The 22,210-nt window shown below is 40.9% G+C and overlaps 1 protein-coding gene across 1 annotated transcript in view; it reads right to left on the bottom strand.

Annotated features, from left to right (window-relative positions):
* Nucleotides 1–908: 908 nt before the first annotated feature.
* Nucleotides 909–22,210, bottom strand: part of tanc2a (tetratricopeptide repeat, ankyrin repeat and coiled-coil containing 2a) — a 62,463-nt gene continuing 41,161 nt past the window's right edge. The window contains exons 15-27 of the mRNA XM_057860898.1: nt 20,305–20,427; nt 19,751–19,888; nt 19,572–19,670; nt 18,514–18,705; nt 18,192–18,285; nt 16,313–16,446; nt 16,122–16,245; nt 13,802–13,977; nt 10,287–10,419; nt 10,120–10,211; nt 9,913–10,047; nt 9,704–9,804; nt 909–5,984 (exon numbers count right to left, since the gene is read on the bottom strand). Of these exons, the coding sequence (XP_057716881.1) occupies nt 4,364–5,984; nt 9,704–9,804; nt 9,913–10,047; nt 10,120–10,211; nt 10,287–10,419; nt 13,802–13,977; nt 16,122–16,245; nt 16,313–16,446; nt 18,192–18,285; nt 18,514–18,705; nt 19,572–19,670; nt 19,751–19,888; nt 20,305–20,427 (3,162 nt within the window). The 3' untranslated portion in view covers nt 909–4,363. The remainder of the gene's footprint in view (nt 5,985–9,703; nt 9,805–9,912; nt 10,048–10,119; nt 10,212–10,286; nt 10,420–13,801; nt 13,978–16,121; nt 16,246–16,312; nt 16,447–18,191; nt 18,286–18,513; nt 18,706–19,571; nt 19,671–19,750; nt 19,889–20,304; nt 20,428–22,210) is intronic.

Below are 22,210 nucleotides of genomic sequence, written 5' to 3'. Positions count from 1 at the left end.
TCTGTAAACCCTAGAGATGGTTGTGCGTGAAAATCCCAGTAGATCAGCAGTTTCTGAAATACTCAGACCAGCCCTTCTGGCACCAACAACCATGCCATGTTCAAAGTCACTCAAATCACCTTTCTTCCCCATACTGAGGCTCGGTTTGAACTGCAGGAGATCGTCTTAAACCATGTCTACATGCCCAAATGCACTGAGTTGCCGCCATGTGATTGGCTGGTTAGAAATTAAATGTTAACGAGCAGTTGGACAGGTGTATCTAATAAAGTGGCCGGTGAGTGTATATTTCCTATTATGAAACTAAAAGGATAATAGCTCCGGTTTCCTGTGGTCAATTGGTGCCACTTTCCTATGTACATAAAAGTTGTAATGCAATAAAACTGCAACAAAAATGAATGAAATGAACGAAAAAAAAAATTTTATAATGGGCCAAAATTATTTTTCAAACAGATCATGTGACTCGCACCTTAGACGGTCAATTGCTTTGCATATTATTAAAAAAAAAAAAAAAAAAAAAAAAAAAAAAAAAACAATTAGGGGAGCGCAATTTTATTTTTTCAAAAATGTTGTTTTTTCTTTGATTGAAAATATTTTTTTTGATTGAAGCAACTTTTTGGGGGATTGAATGATTTAGACACAAATGTCCTACCCATAATATGGCCCAAACACAAAAAGGATTGCTTCAATCAAATAAAACTTTTTCAGTTAAGAATTGTGTTCAAATGCAAAATTTTCAATCTCAAATATTTTTTTACATTCAAAAACGTTTTCTATGATTGAAATTTTTTTCTTTTTTGATTGAAGGGATTTTTCTTTTTTAAAATATATATTTTTTTGAAGCAACTTATTTTTTGATTGAACAATAAAGACAAAAACACAAATCAACATTTCTTCAATCAAAAAAGTTGCCTCAATCCCCCCCAAAATTCAAACAAAAATAGCTTTCACATGCTTTTTGTTTGAGTTTCAAATTTAATTTTGCATTCAAAAACATTTTTTTTTTGATTGAAGCGACTTTTTTTTGATTGAAAATATATATATTTTGATTGAAGCAACGTTTTTTATTCAAGCAACTTTTTTTTGATTGAATAATAAAGACACAAATTTACCTCCATATGGCTCCGCCCAGGGGATACAAGTTTTGACTGGGGTAACTACATTGGCACGACCCCGACGGGCGTACCATATTCAATGGTTGACGATCTTGGCGAAAAGTATTGCCTAAGCAGCCTGATTCAGAATTCCCCTCAAGATGATGGGAAACAAAAAACGCTCATTGTAAACTTATTATAAATAATCTTGTAAGTTTATTGTTAACACTGTGTTTCGGGGTCATGAACATGTGCGCCCCCACCCCAAAAGTCAAACTCCGCCTATGGTTACTACCCACCTCTGATAACACATGATACTCATTGAGTTGTTAAAGACGTTTAATTCTTTTTATCCATTTTTAATACATCCAATGAAGTGGTCGAAATCACGGCTGCTGAACGTGTTGCCCTATGAGACTGGTGACAGCAGGGAGCTGTATTATGATGGAGAGGTCACAAGTCTCGCTCAGACACATACAAAAAGAAATGTACAAAACATTCATGTTAACGAAATGCACAAAACTCTCAAGCAAGAAACTAAAATAGGTTGTGCCTGTGACCCTGCACAGGATAAGCGTCGTAGAGAACGAAAGCATCCATCTCTGAAAATTATTCACAATGCTCATTTGATGGCTACTTGTGCTAAAGGTTTGTCAGTTCTGTGCTCTTTGGCTCTGGAAGTAGGCCAAATGCTTTGCTACAACCAATAGAACAGGAGATAAAATGAATGTAGCCAGCAGAACAATCCATTCAAAAGCTCAAGAGGAATGTCCACACAGCTGTCATTGCAATAACAAATGACTGACAGTTTATGAGAGCTGAACTGAAAAGAAAATATATACAGTGTATCACAAAAGTGAGTACACCCCTCGCATTTCTGCAGATATTTAAGTATGTTTCCATGGGACAACACTGACTAAATGACACTTTAACACAATGAAAAGTAGTATGTGTGCAGCTTATATAATAGAGTAATCCCCTCAAAATAACTTAAAATATAGCCATTAATATCTACCGCATGGGAACGACGTACATCCCTAAATGTCCAAATTGAGTACAGCTTGTCATTTTCCCTTCAAAATGTCATGTGACTCGTTACAGGAGTGCTGTCAGCATTGCTGCAGAGATTGAAGAGGTGGGGGGTAAGCCTGTTAGTACTCAGACCACACGCCGTAATCTACATCAAATTGGTGTGCATGGCTGTCACACCAGGAGGAAGTCTCTTCTGAAGACGGTACACAAGAATGCCCGCAAACAATTTGCTGAAGACATGTCAACAAAGCACATGGATTACTGGAACCATGTCCTATGGTCTAATGAGACGAAGATTAATTTGTTTGGTTCTGATGGTCTCAAACATGGGTGGCGGCGACCAGGTGAGGAGTACAAAGATAAGTGTGTCATGCCTACAGTCAAGCATGGTGGTGGGAATGACCCCCCCCCCACCTCTTCAATCTCAGCAGCAATGCCGGTAGCACCCGTGTAACGAGTCACATGACATTTTGGAGGGAAAATGACAAGCAGTACTCAATTTGGACAATTTAGGAATGTACGTAGTTCCCATGTGGTGTACTCACTTTTGTTGCCTGGGGTTTAGATATTAACGGCTATATTTTAAGTTATTTTGAGGGGAAAATAAATTAGCTCTATAATATAAGCTGCACACAGACTGCTTTTCATTGTGTCAAAGTGTCATTTTGTCAGTGTTGAAGGGAATAGGTACCGTTCTCGCACACACCATATAAATGTTTTCATTAGTCTAACACATTCATCTAATTATAGTTTAGGCAGACTTCTCTCCATGCCCTTGAACACAGTAAAGTGAATCACCATCTCGGGGCTCATGAGGGGGAAATAGAAAAAATGGTACTGTTTCTCGTAGGCACCGTCTAACTGTTTGCATTACTCGAACACACGTAATATAATTAATCAGGGAATAGTATCATTTCTCATATTTACGGTAGGACTGAACTACTCTAAACACACCTAATATAAAATAGCACACCATAGTTTAATGAAAAGAACCAGAATAGATACACAACGCCATCTTATCACAGAAGCCCAACGTGTGCGTCACGAGCAAGATTGACGCACCAACTATCGCAATCAGTTCTCCTGGCCACAACAAGGAAAAGGAGTAGCGCGCTTTGTCCTAAAACAAGTAGAGCCAGCAGTGATAACAAAGTTGATTGCGGGCGCTTGGGACGTCAAGACCAGCGTCGTTCGCTGTGGCAACCACGTCCTATCCACAAACAACCTAACCCCACAAAACCGGCCACAGAGGGATGGTCCCGAAACAACACTCAACCACACCTTCGGCCCGGACTACTCCACCATGGACTTAAAAAACACTGGACACTGAGAGAACACAAATTTTGCTGCTTGGAGACTTTTCTATGTAGCCTTGTTATGGATTTAACATTGTTCCTCCGTCGTCTGTTTTTGCCTTGTTTTTTGACCATTGTCGACGAATAAATTGTCAACCTGCTTTTGGTGAGCCTTCTTCAAACTTTTGGAACATGGAGTCAGTACAAAGGGTTAACATAAGAGGTGAACGCGCGAAAATCCGCCCTCCCGGTTGGTGCACGGAAGCGTTAAGTAGCGGAGCATCACTTCGTTTGGCTGTTGCCGTTTTCCGTGCGGCTTGGCCGGGGGGGCGAATTCCAACAGTGTTGTCCCATGGAAAGATACACTTAAATATCTGCAGAAATGCGAGGGGTGTCCTCACTTTTGTGATACACTGTATATATATTTTTTTACTACTTGTGAAAGAACCACTTAATTTTAAAAATTGCACATTATTTTGTCTTTTCAGTACAGCTCTAATATACATGTGTATTAATTGACATCCATTTATGAAAACAAAACTGAAAACAAGTTGTCCTCGAAGCAAGTTTTTGTTCGATGCTCAATGCAAACAAATTTAGTCTGCACAAAAAATTATATACATCTTTTTTTGTGCCCTTTTCAAAGCAAAAAAGACAAAGACAACCAAATGTACATTTTCAAACGGAAATAACTTTAAAAACAAAAAAAAAAAACATCTACTCCTTGTGCTCAGATGATGTCCCACTATCGCACCATTGAGGTTACCACAGTCTTCTGTGCAATGAACTGAGCTTCAGACAGAGAGCGATCTTGTATTCAGTTCTCAGCTAAATCTGCTATGAAGCACCCTGAATACCATTTATCTCTTGTCTTAGGCTCATCTTATGTTCTACACAAGCACTAAACATTGTACAAATAAGTTTACTTGTTTCTCTTCGTCTTCTCTATACATTAGACTCAACAAATGGTCTTTTGGCTTTGACAGGCGAGGTTGGACACGTCTTTCTGTTAACCGGCAGTGTTCGTGCGAGCTTTACGTCAACGTAAGGCAGCTTCTGACTGGCAACCTGAGGATTGTTGCCTGGCAACACGTCGTAGTAGGGTAGCTGCTTGTCATAGTGGCCGTTGTTGTTGCTGCGGTTATGATAGGCGATAGAGAAGGCCTGCTGCGATTGGCTCTTCTCGTTGGCTTGGTCGCCGGGGTGTTTTCCGGGCGAGGTGATGATAGTGTCCACCGAAGACACGGCCCATGATCGAGAGGGGCTGAGGCTAGAGGAGGAAGCGGGCGGCGCTTGTTGCTGGTATTGTTGTTGCACCCTCACAGATTTGTCGTTAAGACCCATATAAGGCGTGTTTCTTGACAAACGACCGGCCTCTCCAGGATATGTACCGCCTCCTACCACACACTCTACCTGGGGGGAGGAGTTGAGTACCAGATCATCGAAGTGACCAATCAGGTCTCCGGTGAATGCCTGTGAAGGTAAGTCCATATGCTGCGCGGAGGCAGATGTCCTGAAACTCGGGCCGCGGTTAGCCTGCTGCCCGCTAGCGAGGCAAACGTTGGTGCTCTGGGAGTGTATGACGGGTCTCTGGGGAAGAGCAGGGGCAATTGGGTGAGCGCTAAGTGGGTGTCGTAGGCCTGCCTGGTGGAGGTACTGATCATCTAGGGAAGCTTTTGTCATTTCAGTCACTTCCATGGGGTAATAGGCAGCTTTAGATTGGTTACGGCTGAACTGACGGGGCTGGCCAAAGCGACTCATCCCTGCACCGTAGCCGGGTGTCGCTTTCGACTGGTAAACGAGATCAACATCCGCACTCTCTTGTAGATACGAAGGTCCACATCCCAGTCCTGCGTGTGCATGCTGGCTAGGTTTCATATCAAAGGGACCTGGGCGAAATCCCTCCCCAAGTTCAGCAAGTTCTTGAGGCAGTTGTGCAAACTGGGAGTAGGCGGAACTACCCAAAACCATGCTGGAGTGAACTGCTGAGCTGGGTTGGCCCGTTCTAACAACTTGGACTTTGACTGGTTGGTGCCACTGGTTTTGGTTCTGAAAAGATCTTGCTTGATGGTGAGGGTTCTGATCTGGAAGGTGACCGGTTAACAACTTGCGCTCTGCCATTGGGCTGATGGGATGCCGATGCTGCTGCGGCGAGGTTGGCGGGCTGACACAACGATAGGAGGAGGACGGTCCCACGTGAGAGGGGGAGGAAGAGGGCGAATGTGTGGGACTGGACTGGGGGCGATGAACATTATGAGTTGGAGGAAGGGAAGAAGGTAAATGCACTGCTGGACGGCCATAAATATTAAGAGCGGTAACGTCCCCTTTCCTCTGATTCCTGTCCTCTTCGATCTCTTCATCCTTTGCAAATGCCTCATTGGCGTGGACCTGCAGGTAATCTGAATCTCTACCCCTTGCATCATGGTGAGAGGGAGCGGAAGAGTCTTGATGCTGTATGTGCTGTCGACACTCTTCCTTAACGCGAGACAGCAGGCGCTGAATCTCCCGGTTGGAAGGACACAGGCGACTGGCTTCCAGCAGATCTTCAAGGGCTGCGTGAAACTGCCTATATTTAGAGAAATTGTGAAGAAATGATAAAAAAAAAAAAAAAACATCATTAAATCTACAGTTGTGTTCAAAATTCTTGAGAAAGCATTAATTTTGAGTTCTATAAGTACGATATGTTCTTTTCCTATGAATGACTAACCCTTTATTGCCAAATGTATCACATTTGATATACTTAGAATTTCATGATTTTGAAACTAATTCAGAATTTTGAAATATCTTTCCTAAAAAAAAATAATGGATGCAAGTCAACTCATGCATCTGCAGGTCCCATGAGAAAAAAAAAACAGGATTTAGCAAGGGTTATAGATATTACAATAATAATAATAATACATTTTATTTATAACGCACTTTACATTTGAAAAACAAATCTCAAAGTGCACATTACAGCGCTTATTACACATATTAATTTTGTTGTTTCTTTAGTACAAATTTGAAAAAAGGTTTCATTATGACGTTATTTTTCAAATTTTGTGATTCTCTGACAATTGCTTCATACTGCAGGCATTAAAGGGCTAAACTAGCAGTAACCAGTTTCTGGGAAATGTTGATGGATCGGAATTGGAGCCTGCGTGGATTAAACTAAATTCCACAGTTTCTCAATTTTCTATTGGTTGAAAATCCGGGGATTGTTTAGGCTACTCCATAGTCTTAATCTAAATTATTATTATTTTTTTTATGTGTGACGTCAACATCTTGTTGATACAGGAGGTCCCCGGGTTCCAACAATGGCGACGTAACCCGAATTTCCGCGTAAATCAGAACTAACCCTTTAATTAAATCTCAACATAACCATACAAAAAGTCCAAAAGTATTGTATTTTGTTTAAAAATGGAGGATAGACTGCCCTCTGGTGGCAGCATTGGGTCTGGCTGGACTGTCGCTTTGTATGACTGAGAAGCAGACTCTGACATCGGACATTGATAAACGATAGCTGCGCTCTGGTTTGGCCCACATAAGGCGGTAAGTTGTTTCAGCTAATATATGTTTGTGTATGCATTTGTAATTAACTTTACCGCTACAGTTTGTGGAGTTACATGGGAGCGATTTGCTATGAACGTACTGTACCACATGAATGCTATTTTTAGACTGTGACCTCGCCATCGTAATGTGGAAATGGTCATTATAGACACGCCCTCGCATACAATCCATGTTATTTCTGCTTGGTTTCTTTGGTAATCTTTCACCAAAAAAAAAGAACACGCGGATCAAACACTGCTGCTATGGAACTTGTAGAAACGACTCTAGATATTACGACATATGAAGGATGTTTTCTTCATACGTTTCCCGAAACCAAAAACTCGGGAGGAAAAAATGGGAAAAATGGATCAACTTGCGCCGATGTCCAAAGACCCGTTTAACGTCAGCGAGGTGAAGCCATTCCCCTTCATATGCAGTGAACATTTTGTTGGCGGCCATGGTCCTACAGAGGACGAAGAGGTAAGTCATTTTGATATTTTAACTTTAGCGTGGCGTTTTGCCGTGCTGCTTCTGTCTGACAATGAATGACCTGAAAAAAATTAAAATGTTATCTGACTGCCACCGTTACCTTTTCTGTTGTAAAAAAAACAACTTTAGTAAGGGGGAAGTGTAATCAAGATTTGTTATGAATGAAAAAATTAAAAGTGTTCGTTGGCTGTCACTGAGTAGCATTTGTGATCGCTACACAAAATAGCAATGTAAATTGCCCCTATGAACGGTCAGAGACGTAAGACAACCAGAGGATATAAAATATAAGAAAGACGGCATATGGTGGTAAAGGATAGATTGTTGAAACAGGAGAATGTCATTGTCAGTGGTGTAAGGCAATGCACACAAGGTGCCGATAAAAAAGCTAACTGTGGATCAGATCGGCTCTTTTTCCCTTCTTTTTCAGCCCTCGACACTCAAGCCATCTCTTTTACTGAACATTTGTATGTTCTTCCAAATCTTTACCAGTGAATTTGGCCCCAGGGACATCCTTTTCCGACAGATTTGGTAGGTTTAGCTCAGTAAATATCTCGTTCGTACACTTTTTCCATGCACTTACGATTAGGGACAAACGGGAGGTTGACCCGCCTAGCAACAATTGCTAACGTCATGAATATTTATGAGCAAAAGTGACGTGTTGCTTGCGGTATGCCATTGTAAATAGGTTAGCATTCGTAGCATTAAAGCTAGCGTACTTTTGTTAGGCCAATTCCAATTCTACTAAATTTAGATATTGATCAGACTAGTTGGATGTTTGAACACCAATAGTTTTGTGTCAAGTGTTTGTAGTTAAAATGCGTGTCGTTTTGAACATAAGTGTACACATGTATGTTAGCTAGATGCCGATCGATCGGGTCCGATCATGTCATTTTCACATCGGAATCGGCAAAAAAATATCAGCCATGCCTTTTTTTAATATATATATATTTTTTAATTAAATCATTTTCTAATTGTATTTAACGTTACAAACATAATATGTTACACTCATCCAGAGTCTTTAGTTTAGGCTTAAGGTAGGGTTATCAAATTTATCCCGATAACGACGGTAATTAATTTTTAAAAAAATGTATCAGGATAAAATATTTAACGCAATAAATGCATGCGCTGCACGACCCACTCACGCATTGTCACGCTCAATCTGTAATGGCGCCGTTTTACCTGTATAGAGAGATAAAAGGCAGCGTATAATGATTAGAGTGAAATTTAGCAGCCTTTGGAGCCTTTTTTTAATTGGCTAAAGCCTTACAATCCCTCTCCCTATGATTAGAAATATCATGGGAAGCAATGTGGGGAAGCAAGGTCGCAATTGATCTTTTTGTTAAAACCTTGTGTTATTTCCCAACACAGAGAAGATATATCAATTGGTAGCACTACGCACAGTCATGGTTCCACTTCCCATCATGCATTTGGCCATGGCTACAGTATCATTTACTGAAAGCTCAACAAATACACTAGATGGCAATATTTAGTCACAATACACAAAGTCACAAGTCTTTCTTTCCGTGGATCCCTCTCACAGAAAGAATGTTAATAATGTAAATGCCATCTTGAGGATTTATTGTCATAATAAACAAATACAGTACTTATGTACTGTATGTTGAATGTATATATTCGTCCGAGTTTTATTCATTTTTTTCTTAATGCATTGCCAAAATGTATATGATCGGGAAAAATTATCGGGAATGATTGGAATTGAATCGGGAGCAAAAAAAAGCAATCAGATCGGGAAATATCGGGATCGGCAGATACTCAAACAACAAACCTAATGTTAGCTTTACAAATTTTCAAAAGTGAATGAAGTAAAAAGCTTTCAAAAGCACAATTATGTGGTTTGCTGTCTGTAAAACTGAACAACTTCACAATTAGTGAGGACAGAACGCGTCATATTAATAAAGTAAAGTAAAAAAAATAAGATACCGTGAGGTACAAAAATGGACAAAATGGCGGACGAGACTCATGCGTCGTAAAGTCGAAATCGCTTAAGTCGAGTACGTTGTAACCCAGGGACTACCTGTACAAAAAACGCGACTTATAGTCATACACTATTTGATTTTTTTTTTCCTTACTCAGACATAGCCTTGGAAAAGATTTTGAATGATTCCCATTTTTTATTCATGTAGGAAAATTAAAGCTAGTTTGAGCTTTGCTTACTTTTAAACCCATGTCTATGCATGAAACTGTATAGAATGCAATACATTTCATTAAAAAATAATTGCGTAGGTACCTCATATTTATTAAAAAGTCCATTACCTGCGACTGCGTTTGGCGCGCGCTCTGGCGTAGAAGGCCTCGTAAGATTTGGGTTTTAGTTCTAAAGCCCTGCTAGCAAATTCCTCAGCAAGACTAAAATCCTGCAGATGAAAATAGAGGTTCAACTTAGGGTACAACATGAGTTGAAATCAATCTAGAAGGACTCTTGTTTTGCAAAAGTAGGCAAGTGGAAAGGGCGAGCAACTCACATTCATTTTGCGGCGACAACGTGACAGGTTGAGCAGCACACACACTCTCAACTGTTTGAATGTCTTCGGGTCGTCCGTCGGAAACTTCTGGAGTGCAGACTGATAGGAATGAGCTGCATCCCTCACTTTACCTTGCTACACACGCACATACAAAAAAATACTTATTTGTTTTACTTGAGATGCTAAGTCTTTAAGTCTGTGAGTTACCTTGTACAGTTTGTCACCCTCTTGGACCAATTTACTGATGAGAACCATTAAAATGTCTGGTTTGGATGTAGCCATGGCCCAGGTTGCTGGTCCTACATATGCAAACAAGTCAAACCTAAAGCGATGGCTACTTCATTATGTATCGAGAAAAGCAGATAAACTCTTACCTATTTTGGCGCCCTTTTTGAGCAGAGCGATGACAGCTGAAGTGTTCCTACATCCGACCGCTCGGTCCAATGGTCGCATCCCACTGGAATCCACGTGTTCCACAGACGCGCCGTGATCCACCAAGTGCTTCACCTGACACAGATGACACAAAGCAGAGTGAGTGAGCACTAATTTTTGTAATACAGTGATCCCTCGCTACTTTGCGCTTCAAACTTTGCGCCCTTAGTCCACTGTAGAGGAGTTTAAAAAAATCAATTATTAAATGCATCGCGATTCGACACGTGACGATTCGATTACGATTCATAAAGGTTCAAAAACGATGATTTTCACTCATAACTCTATGACAGCTGCTCGTAGCGAAACGAAATTCAAGACATGTCTGCCGCCCGGACACCGTTAACAGACGCACGCACAACGTTATGATGGATGTTCCCAGCTACTGGGAGAGAGATTTACTCCTTTTTATAAGACTGGAAAATAAATTTGTGTATGAGACAGGCAGGTACAGAAGCGCGACCATGTAGGGGAAGAGAGATAGTTCGTTGCTCCTTGTCTTTCAGATGTCCAACTGTAGTTTTAAGGCATTTCAATTGAAAATTGTCCTGAGAGCGTTGCCAAGACTTCTGTGCGTCTGTAAGAGGTGAGTACACAAACCCTCCTGTACTGTTCAGCTTTATTGTTGTTGTTTTTGAGATGTTAGTAGTTAGCGCCGAGGGCTAAGCTAATTAGCTAATTCGCTAACATGTATTTCATATGCAGAACGTGTAAAACCATGATTAAGTACAGCGGTAACACTACAAACATGCGAAATAGTACAGAAATCTGTTGTTGCAGGTGAGAGAGGGAGAGAAGAAAGTGTAATGTAAAGTGTAACACTCTGTAATGAGTGTGTGTGTGGCAGTGTCAAGACCAGTTGTGATTTCCACCTGTCACTCCAAGGGAGGCAACACTGTGAAAACAAAGTATATTGGTAAAAAGAAGTCCTATTTCTAAAGACACTTTGTTTGTGTCCAGAAAATGTGGAATTCATTCCACTAGTGTAAATCTTATTGTATTGTTGAGAGAAATAAGTACTCCCTTTAAAATGGGTAATGTTTGTGCACTTTCTTGTAAAAAAAAACATAAATGAAATGCGGCTTAAGGGCAGCTTTTTGTTGTATGGGCATGTTTCCATCTTTCCTGTGGAATCATAAGGATATTTTAAACAAATAAACAAATAATGGACAGAAATTTGTTTGGCCACTTTATTAATCAGTACTGCACGATCAGAGGCGTCGCACCATCCCATTAGGCAAACCAGGCAATTGCCAAGGGCCCCCAGCCAGCAGGGGCCCCCAGAGGGCCAAGAGATTTAGCACACACAGCTTTACTGCACTGTCGCAGCGACAAGTGCGACAGTGCCAGTGAAAGGCTTGTGTCTGAGTTCCATGAAGGGGCCCCTTTACTCGCTCTACACCCCCCCCCCCCCCCCCCACGTGACTCAGAGTGAGAGTGAGCAGTGATTTGGCTTTTTTTTAATTGGCGTACATCCAAAATGAAGAGAAGTTATTCTTCTGGAAGCGACAAAAGAAAGAAAAAAAAAAAAGCAGAAGAGGGGAAAAGGAAGCAAGACAGAGGTGAGTGTACTATGTTACTGAAGTTTTATGTCCTAATGCAGTAGAAGCTGGGCACTTTGAGTGTGCTAAAAAGCGCTCTATGAGACCGATGTGTTATTATACTTTTATTTTTTATTTATTTATTTTTAACCTGTCCTGTTCAGCTGTTTGACACAGAGAATGGAAGTCTAAGTGCCCAGATGGTCTGAACAGTTTTATTGTTTCACATTGAGAGTCTGACATACTCCCATTGTGATCATTCAAAATACCTTTTTATTATGACAAAGCAGCGAACAGGAAGGGATTATGGGGGGACAGAAGAAAAGAAACACAAGAGAAGGAAGAAAAACACATACACAAACAACAAGAAATACATTGAACATCTAGACTAATTACTAATATGCTGGTGCCATCGTTAGCGAGATGTATTTCCGGTTTACACCATGTGGGGGCCTATTGGCCAGTGAAAGAGGGGGACGGGGGTGGGGGTGTCTACAAGCTAAGTGATTCAAAGGGGTAGAGTATACACAAATCAGTTCTGTGATCTAGAACCCAGTAATCGTGTGAATTTCTTACGAGTGTGAGCCCGTTGGCGACCAACCCTACGCCGCCCCATCACCAATCCCGGCACCAGGACCCCCAACCCGAGCATGCCATACCACATCCAGCAGCACGTGAGCCCCACCGGGCGCGACAGCCACGCAGACGGGCGGAGAAGCCGCGCGGGCGCCAACCCAGGGCCACGGCCCCCACCCAGCCAGCCCGGGGAGGGAGGGCAGGCGGGGGGGGGTGGGGGACCAAGCGCAGCCCATCCCTCCTCCCGCAGCCCAGCAAAGGAGCCATCGTCCCCCCACCCCGGGATCCAGGGTGGTCCTCCGGGCCACCCGCGCACCCATCAACCGGCCTTCAGGGATGGCAGGAGGGGACGCACCACCAACCCCACGCCTACCCCACCCCCGCCAGCCCACCCGGGCCACGAGCCACAGCCGCAGCCCCCCAACCAGCACGGCACGCCACGGGACCCCCAGCGGCCCACCAAGCCCAAGGCAGGGTCCCCCGCCAGTGCAGGCAACACCCCGCTGATACATTATTATACTTTTATTAAATATGCTATTGCTCCAAGTCCAACTGTCCCCTTACTTGCACACGCTCGAAGGGCCCCATGTTGCTTGTTGCCTGGGGCCCCCGGGGACCCTTGCTACGCCTCTGTGCACGATGCATCGATAATCGTGATAATCGCGATCATCATCAATATCGCAATCATCATTCAAAAATCAAATCATAGCACCCTGAATCGTGATCGAATCGAATCGAGGAGTGCCTAAGATGGCACACACCTAGTCCATCGCGGATTTTTTCTCAATTAAAAAAAAAAAAAAAAAAATGAATACAGATGAGCTGTCCCGATCCAAACATGTAGTCTCTCACTCTCCCTCCTGCTGCTCTTTGTTGGTCAGGCAGTGCACTGGAGTTGCTTAATAAAGTTAATTGACAGACGATACGTTTTGATCTCGCCTGAGATGTTTTGGAAGTCAAAACTTCAAAGCGGAGCATGCGTCAATCATCATTTAACTTGTTAAACAGTTACTATGGCAACTAATTTTGTGTAAGTGAGCACCTTGAGAGAATTTCAGTGGACTAAGTCAATGAAGCATTTAATAAAGACAAGCGTTTTTCTGCTTTATTCTTGTTTAAAAATTATTATTTTTTTGTTAAAAGTGAAAAAACATGTCTTCCATGTGTCTCTTTCCAATGCTAAATCTGAATAAATACACTGAACACACACACACACACAAAAAAAGTTGTTTTTTTGGTGCTACTTTGCGGTTTTTCACTTATCCGACAGATTCAGGTCCCCATTAACCGCAAAAAACGATGGATCACTGTTTGTTCAATCAAAGACTATTATTTTCACTAACCACTTCGGGATCACCGCGGAATGCAGCCAGATCTAATGGTGTGCGTCCACTGCGGTCACTATGCGTTGTAGCTGCACCTCTCGCCACCAGCTCTATGACCAATGAGAGCTGGCCTTTCAGACAAGCCCAACTCAGCGCTGTGAGGCCTTCCCTGTCAGCCTGATCCAGAGACGCACCTGAAAGCATATAACAACAGTAAGTAACAGGAAGTGACCCATAATGACTGATGAAAAAAGATCATAATGCTCTGGTTAATATGGAACAGCAGTGTTGTTTTCGTCAACGATGACTATAATGAAAATGTTTCGTCAACGAACACTAGAGGTGGGAATCTTTGGGCATCCAACGATTCGATTACGATTCAGAGGCTCCGATTCGATTATAAGTCGATTATTGATGCACCAAAGACCCCCCCCCCCCTTTAATTTTTTGTACACTAGCTCCAAAATTGTTTAAAAATCCTCTCAGGCTAAACAAACTACTATTTCAGTATCAAGTTAACTGTTAAAAACAGTAATTTCCCTTCTGTCTACTTTCATCGTGAAAGTTTTAAAACTGTTTCATCATTTAAAGATAGATTCAAGTCAAGATTCTGCCGATTAGTTTTTAAAAAATTTTTATTTATTTTTTTATTTTAGACAAAAAGTAATTAGGTTCGCTACAACAGAGCCTTCTAGAGAACTCTACTGCTTTAAGATGGCGCCTGTTTACTAGCGCGGGAAAAGTCGTCATTTCGCATCTAGTACTTGGTATATGATCTAACAGGCTGTCGTCTGTCATTTCACATCTAGTTCTAAATATATGTGATATCTACCATAGCCGTATGTTTGTAGCAACTAGCAACTGGGCGCTGTTTGTAGCGGCTGACGGCTGCAGTCAGATATCATTGTTTTTTTTTTTATCTAGCGGCATGAGTTGAACATGATGTTTACTCTCAGTCCGTTCCTCATTGCATCCTGAAGACCGCGCTGACTGTGTTTTATTTCTGCTTTACCTGGTATAATTCAATAATCGGAATTTGGATATTTGTGAATCGTTCTCGAATCTTCCACGGCCGAATCGCGAATAATCTAAGAATCGGAAATTTTGCACGCCTCTAACGAACACTATTTTCATGACGATAAAGGAATGACAACAAGCTAAAATAGTGTTTTGGGAGACTAAAACATAACGAGCCTAATGCTAGTTTTCGTCTGACTACAACGAGACGAAATGGCTCAATAGTCTGCAGCACATGTTTACAATGTGTGACATTTTGTGTGTAGTTAGCATGCATGTAGCAGTGTCTGGTTGCGTCACTCATGTGAAGTGCTGCCCCCCTTTTTTTGTGGTGTCCAGGGGGCAAAAGTAATTGAAAATAATGTACTGTTTTCCTGTTGCATGTGTATTATCACTAAGTTGGCATTGTCCTTGTAGACGCTACAAAATGTGCTGGTCTGTGAATGTTCATTCTACGTACCCATAACTTCAATTAATTCATTTATTTTTGGAGTCGTTTTTCAAATTTCACAGACGAGAAATTTTTAGACTAAAACGAGACTAAAACTTGACGAAATTAGTCTTGAGTTTTCGAGAAACTAGTTTTCATCAACAAAAACTAGATGAAGACAAACATAACGTATTGGCCCGAATATAAGACGGTGTTTTTTACATTGAAATAAGACTGAAAAAGTGAGAGTCGTCTTATATTCGGGGTCTAGCCATTATACCCATTCACGGTGCTAGATGGCGCCAGATATCATTGAAGCGAATGCTGAAATTGAGGAGTAATGTTCTGTCATGACAGATCTCAGCTACTCTCAAGTTTAACCAGTTTGCATTATTTTATTGCAATGTTTTTCCTTATTCAGATTTGTTTCAAGACTACAGTTACAGTTAGACCCTCACTTTGATGGTTAATGCAGTTATTGCAATTTTGTAGTTTTATCACAATAGATTGGTTTATTTACATTTCAAAAACCAGAAGCCATTAATTTACAAATGTGATTGCACTTTAGTTTGCATATTTAAATGTTCAGATATTAAGATTTGAATGAGGCAAAATGACATGCTTTTTCTCTCATATATATTGTTATAATCATTTGTTTCAGATGTACTGTAATTATTTTCTGTATAAAAATTAATTTGGTGTTCAAAAAGTATTTTTTCAAACTTGAGTCTTGAAAAAGGGGGTCGTCTTCTAATCAGGGCCGCCTTATAATCGGGCCAATCCGGTAATTTGAGATGACTAAAATATGACTAATAAATGTTATCGTCCAGAAGACACGAAAATTAATAGGTCTGTCAAAAACACACTGTGGTACAGTAAGGTTTTCTTTACCGTGATCTAACAGCAATTTGGCAGTAGCCATGTGACCCTCTGAGGCTGCCGTCATCAAAGCAGTGCGGCCCTGCTGGTCCACCATGTTGACCTGTGCCCCGTGACTCAGTAACAACTCCACCACCTGACAGAGAGACGGTGTGAGTGATTTTATATATGTTTGTGTGTTGTGCTGCTTTAACCATGCGGACCTGCCAATGGCCTCGCCTGACCGCACAGAACAGCGGCAAGACACTTCGCCTACTGCCTTGCTCCAGAGCAGCTCCTTGATCCAACAACAGCTTGCAGACTGACAACCTGCCTCCACTTGATGCTGCTGTCAAGGCTATGGAGATGAGATGGTGAAAATATGTTAGAATCCATGTGCAAACATTGCAGCGTAGCATCAAAAGCAACACTTTGAATGATCTACAGCTATTGGACCTTTCATAAACGCCACTCCCTAAACAGCCAGTGACCAATCAGCAACCGTTGTTAAGTAAGCATGGTCGGTCAAGCTCTACTCATGCCTTTAATGCTAATTGATTCATTTGGTGGTTACTGTAAGACACTGTTTTCTGAGTGAATCTCGGATCCATGTGGGCTCCAATTGTTCTCCTGCAGTATTTGCGGAGACTGTGGTGTAATTCAATGGAAGATTCATCTGAAAAATCCACCTTTTGCCACAAAACAGTGAAGTTTGGTGGTGGCAAAATCATGCTCTGGGGTTACATCCAGTATGGGGGTATGCGAGAGATCTGCAGGGTGGAAGGCAACATAAATAGTCTGAAATATCAACAAATCTTAGCTGCCTCTTGCATTCCTAACCATAAAAAGGGACAAATTCTGCAGCAGGATGGTGCTCCATCGCATACTTCAATCTCTACCTCAAAGTTCCTTAAGGCAAAGAAGATCAAGATCCTCCAGGACTCGCCAGCCCAATTACCAAACATGAACGGGATGAAAGAGGAAGCATGGAAGACGAAACCCAAGAATGTTGATGAACTCTGGGAGGCATGCAAGACTGCATTCTTTGATATTCCTGATGACTTCATCAATAAATTGTATGGATCCTTGCCGAACCGCATGGATGCAGTCCTTCAAGCCCTTGGAAGTCATACAAAATATTAAATTTGGATCTCACAGCACAAGTACTTAATTGACTTATGTTATGTAACATTTTTGTATTTGAAGTACATTTTTTGTTCAATTTTCACACTACTCTCTGTACGCGACAAAACTTTTGTCTTGCCAAAATTTGACCTTTATGTTTTCATCAAATGATAAATCTTTTTTCAGTGAAACAAATTTATTTTTGAACATTCAACATCATTTGGGGAGGGTCTTAGCTTTCATATGAGCCATTTCTGTAACCAACTGAATAAATAAAAGTCAGGTTATTAGCAATTGTTTCTACAAAATGGATAAGCAACAAGACTTTTGTCAGGGACTGTATTGCACTTCTCATGTTTAAAACTTAAACAGTGCTTCTTTATTAGCTAAAGAGTCAAAACCCGACAACATGTTAAAATCAATGTATGATACTGGAGAATTTCAATATGTTGTCTTACATGAATGTACATGTATTTAAGAAATAAAGCAAATTTATAAAGTGTAATGTTGGTTGTGATTTTCATTACTTTTTGCTGTCGCTGGACATTTTCCCTTTGTTCCGCAAAAATTGTTTCCGTAGTGTAACTATTAAAGTAGTATATATTGCAATATTCTTATACGTCTGGATTATTTTGATACTTGTAGCCCTTAACTCATTCACTGCCATCAAAAGTTATAGACATCAAATCCTTTTGAACTGGGAAAGCTGGCATTGAGTCATCATGTTTCGATTTTTCAGAAAGTGGCGCTCTTTTAATTGGAATTTAAAAAAAAAAAACTTTTTTTACATACTATGTGGGCAACAATAATAGTATAATTAGGTGTCAATTGGGGACCGCTAAAATATTGTTCCATGGGCCTCAAGTTAGAGACCCCTGTCCTATATGAATGTAATAAAAAACATTTAAGGAAATAAATATCATAAATTGTACATGAAAGAGTTAAATACTGCATTTTATTGTGGAGTTTCGTTGATACCTGTCTCTCCCCACAGACTGTCAGGTTTGTTGATCTCAGGTCTTTCTTCTTCCTTACTGTCTTCTTCTGGAGGATCCAGCAGATAAGACACAATCTATGCACAAAAAGCACAATTGATGTTTATTTTACTAAGCGCATTATTCAAAACATAGTATACTTCCAATGAATGTTGAATATTGAATTATATTTCGTTAGATGCACATTCTTAGGAATCTATGTATGTCAGGCAATTTTGACAGAACAATATAATAAACTGTAGTGATTCATATTAGTGTAATAGTCCTCAATTACTTGAATAATCTCAATAAACAGCTGCGAGTACCTCGGTGTGGCCCATGCTGGATGCTGCAGTCAGTGCTTGCTGCAGAGCCTGGCTTCTGCTCACCCCCCTCTGGTCACAGCAGGGAATGCAGCTCCAGTCCGAGTTCTTCAGAAGGAAACGGAGCACGTTGAGGTGGCCTCGCTGAGCTGCGTGCACACTAACACACCGACCTGAGCTGTCAACGTGACCAATCTGAGAATAAAAAGACATAGAGTGATTTTTTTCTTACACTTGCTCTCAATAGCATTCACCACAAACATTTGGGTAACAAACAGCGAACCAGTGGCGAAAGAAATGTCAACAGGGCCTGGGTACGGCAGAGATATAGATTCAAGTGAAAATTTTGCCAATTTAGGAGTATTTTAAATAGAAAGTTAATAAGGTTCGCTACAACAGAACCTTCTAGAGAAGTCCCCTGCTTTAAGATGGCGGCTGTTTACTAACGCTGGCAAGTCTGTCATTTCGCATCTAGTTTTCAGTACATGTGCTGCTAACGCTGTTGAGTCTGTCATTTTGCATCTAGTTCTATATACAGTACATATGATATCTATTACCTACCGTAGCATGATGTGGACGTAGTTTGTAGTGGCTGTCGGCAGCTGTAAGGTATTATTGTTTTTTTTATCTAGCGGCATGAGTTGAGCCAGAGCCGTTAGTTGAGCATTCTCATTACCCGGGTAATGACAAACATGATATTTACTCTCGGGACGCAATGCAGTCCGTTCCTCATTGCGTCCCAAAGACCGCGCTGTGTTTTAGTTCTGCTTTACTTGACATATTTCAATAATCGGAATTTGGATGTTTGTGAATCGTTCTCGAATCTTGCACGGCCGAATCGCGGATAATCTAAGAATCGGAAATTTCGCACACCTCTAGTACCGATACAGTATCAGCATCAGCCGATACCACACAGCTAGGTATTGAATTGGAATTGGGACCCAAAAAATAGTATCAGTGTAACACTAAATGGGTACTATATACATGTATTTTTTAATGGCCATATATTACTGATTTGTTTTTCCAGTCAGGGGTATGAAAAACTGTAAGACAGGCATTACCTTTGCTTTATGCTGACTAAGCAGGGTGATAACATCCAAATGTCCAGCAGAAGCCGCAAATCCCAGTGCAGTTAACCCATCTTCTGACTGAATATCCACCTGAGAAGATTGTTAGAAATTCAGCTTTGTCCAATAAAAAAATCAATTTCAAGTTAGTGTTATTTTATTGGTATACATACCTGGGCTCCATGGTCAAGTAAAAGAGCCACAGCATCAGTGTGGCCCAAATGAGCATGGACACACAGCAGGGGGGCGTTATTAAGGACACCGCTTCGGTAATCCACATCAGCCCCGCTCATGATCAGCAACCGGCTCACCTGAATAAGAAGAAAGGCTATCACCATCAATGCCAGCCAATAATTAAGTAGACACTATCTTAAGGGAGGGGGCACAAAATTGTGAAGTCACCAGGCCTTGAATTTGTAAACTTTATAAACTAAAACCAACATTTGATGCTGTTCCACTGATTGCATGCTTTCAAATTCAAACTACTGTTGGCTGTTAAAACAAATCAATATTTCCTGTTTATGGGGATTGACAGCAAATGCTAAAAGCAAAGCTAACAATGTATTGCGGTTATCCTAACAGCTTAACCCTTTCAGGGAAATTGGCCATTACAGTAGACATCCATTCAAAAGTTATCTGCTGTCCTTCAAACAACACAATAAGAAGTGAACCATAGAATTTCCATTGGCCGATTAAATGTTATCCAACATCGATAGTGTTACCTTACCTTGATGTTTGGGGTGTAAAGGTTTCGCAGTGATGAGAGCGCATGGTTCAAACTCTCTGTACTATAGGCCAACCAAAGGCCCTGCAGAATTGAAGATGAAATTCCAAGCTTCTTACTCAAGCCCTGAACAAGGGAGAAAATATATAAGAAAAGATATGTAAAACATAGCAAAAACAATGTTATCAAAAATAATGTTAACGGGATCCTCGGACTTAAAAGACTTCCAGGCTCTAATAAGCCAAAATTGTTCTCTTTTACTAAAATAGAAACACATATTTAATTGCCATTGATTTGAAAATTTATAATATTTAGTACATGTTTTAAACTACGGAGGGTGCCATGTTTTACGCGCGCAATCCATGCTGGGGGTGATGCTGCCGTTGGCCTGGACTGGGAGAATAGCTGTGCTAGGTAGCAAGCAAAGCTAGTTTGACGACTGGCATGATTTTGTCACACTCTGCTGCTGGTTAGATTGTTTTGTTACAGAGATGTGGGATAAGTTCCCAACGTCGTACCTGCATCCAATTCCAGCTCATCAGCACTCAGCAATATCTTTAAACTGATCCTAGGCAGCTTGCCGAGATATTGACTTGCTACCATTTGACAGTTTATATATCCCTTTGTTGTTAGATGCGTCATTGCCTTGTTTTTTTCATTTGTCTGTCTCCCACCGCGGTTTTCCCTGTTTTTTTTAACTGATCGTGACCTACTGTCACAGACTCTTTTTGTGTTTCCCTTTTAGCGATTGCGTGTTTTTTTTTGTGTGTGTGTTGAATAAACCATTTTACGCAATTCCTATGTTAATGTTGTCTGCTTGCTGTCTGAAGTGAGCCGCGTTTTTAAATTCTGTGGTCAAGCCAGCCGCACTTTCTTTTCAGTTGTGTTTCCCTTACAGGTTTACCGAACAGATAACACATGTGGATTGCGTTTCCTTTATAGGGAAAATCATGACTCTCACGTCATGTGGAAGTATAGTCCTGTGGTCTACACGCCTGTCTCTTTATGGGAAACGCGGTTTCGAACCCGGCTGGAGACTATCATTTAATTGCTTTTGCTGCTCGTTCTGTGAAATATCACAATGCTGTCCTGCTCATCTTTTCCACTCGGGTTCGAATTGGAAGGGCAAAACCGACGACATGATTATGTAGCTAACGAGTGACACTGTGGAAGTACGGCAGCGCTGCCCAGTGAAGTCACCGCCCAGACTGCATTGCGTCATCAACAACAATGGCGACCTACTAGTTAAACTAATTTTTCAAATTTTATAAAAACTAAAACATTAAGAGGGGTTTGAATATGAAATGTTTATAACTCATACTAACAATTATCTTTTAGAACCACAAGTCTTTCTGTCCGTGGTAACCTATAAGACACATTCATGACTCACATACAACTGAACTGTGGCATTTACAGGGTGAACCCTAAAAAAAAGCAGGCCCCAAAATTGGATAGGTGTCATTTCTCTATTTTTTTTTTCAGGATATAAAGATATTTTTTAATATGATGTAATGACGTTCTGGAATAAAAAACATCTAGCAGCACCCAATCAAAATGGATTAGGCATCTGTTGCTGTCAGTGACAGTCCATGAGTTAATAAGTTTGGACAGCCTTGCCACAATACTACAATGTGAACTCCCGTGGCTTATGGTCAAATGTGGCTTATACACTGTATGAACAAATAAAAAAAAAAATACAGTTTTCGTGTTTAATTTGGTGGTGCATCTTATAGTCGGGTGCGACTTATAGTTTGAAAATTACAGTAAAGTTGTAAAAGAAAATAGATTATGCTTTAACTTTGGCTTTTATATGGGAAAATTAGAGGACATTTGGGTTTCAAAATTCTTGAAAAAAACTCCTTCACTTCTCTGATATTCTGTTAATAATAGGTAACAAATAATCAAAGGC

The sequence above is a fragment of the Corythoichthys intestinalis genome, chromosome 16 (genome assembly GCF_030265065.1).
Source record: "Corythoichthys intestinalis isolate RoL2023-P3 chromosome 16, ASM3026506v1, whole genome shotgun sequence".
Lineage (NCBI taxonomy): Eukaryota > Metazoa > Chordata > Actinopteri > Syngnathiformes > Syngnathidae > Corythoichthys > Corythoichthys intestinalis.
Note: the sequence above shows the minus strand (reverse complement) of the source record. Positions and strands in the feature narration are given on the sequence as shown.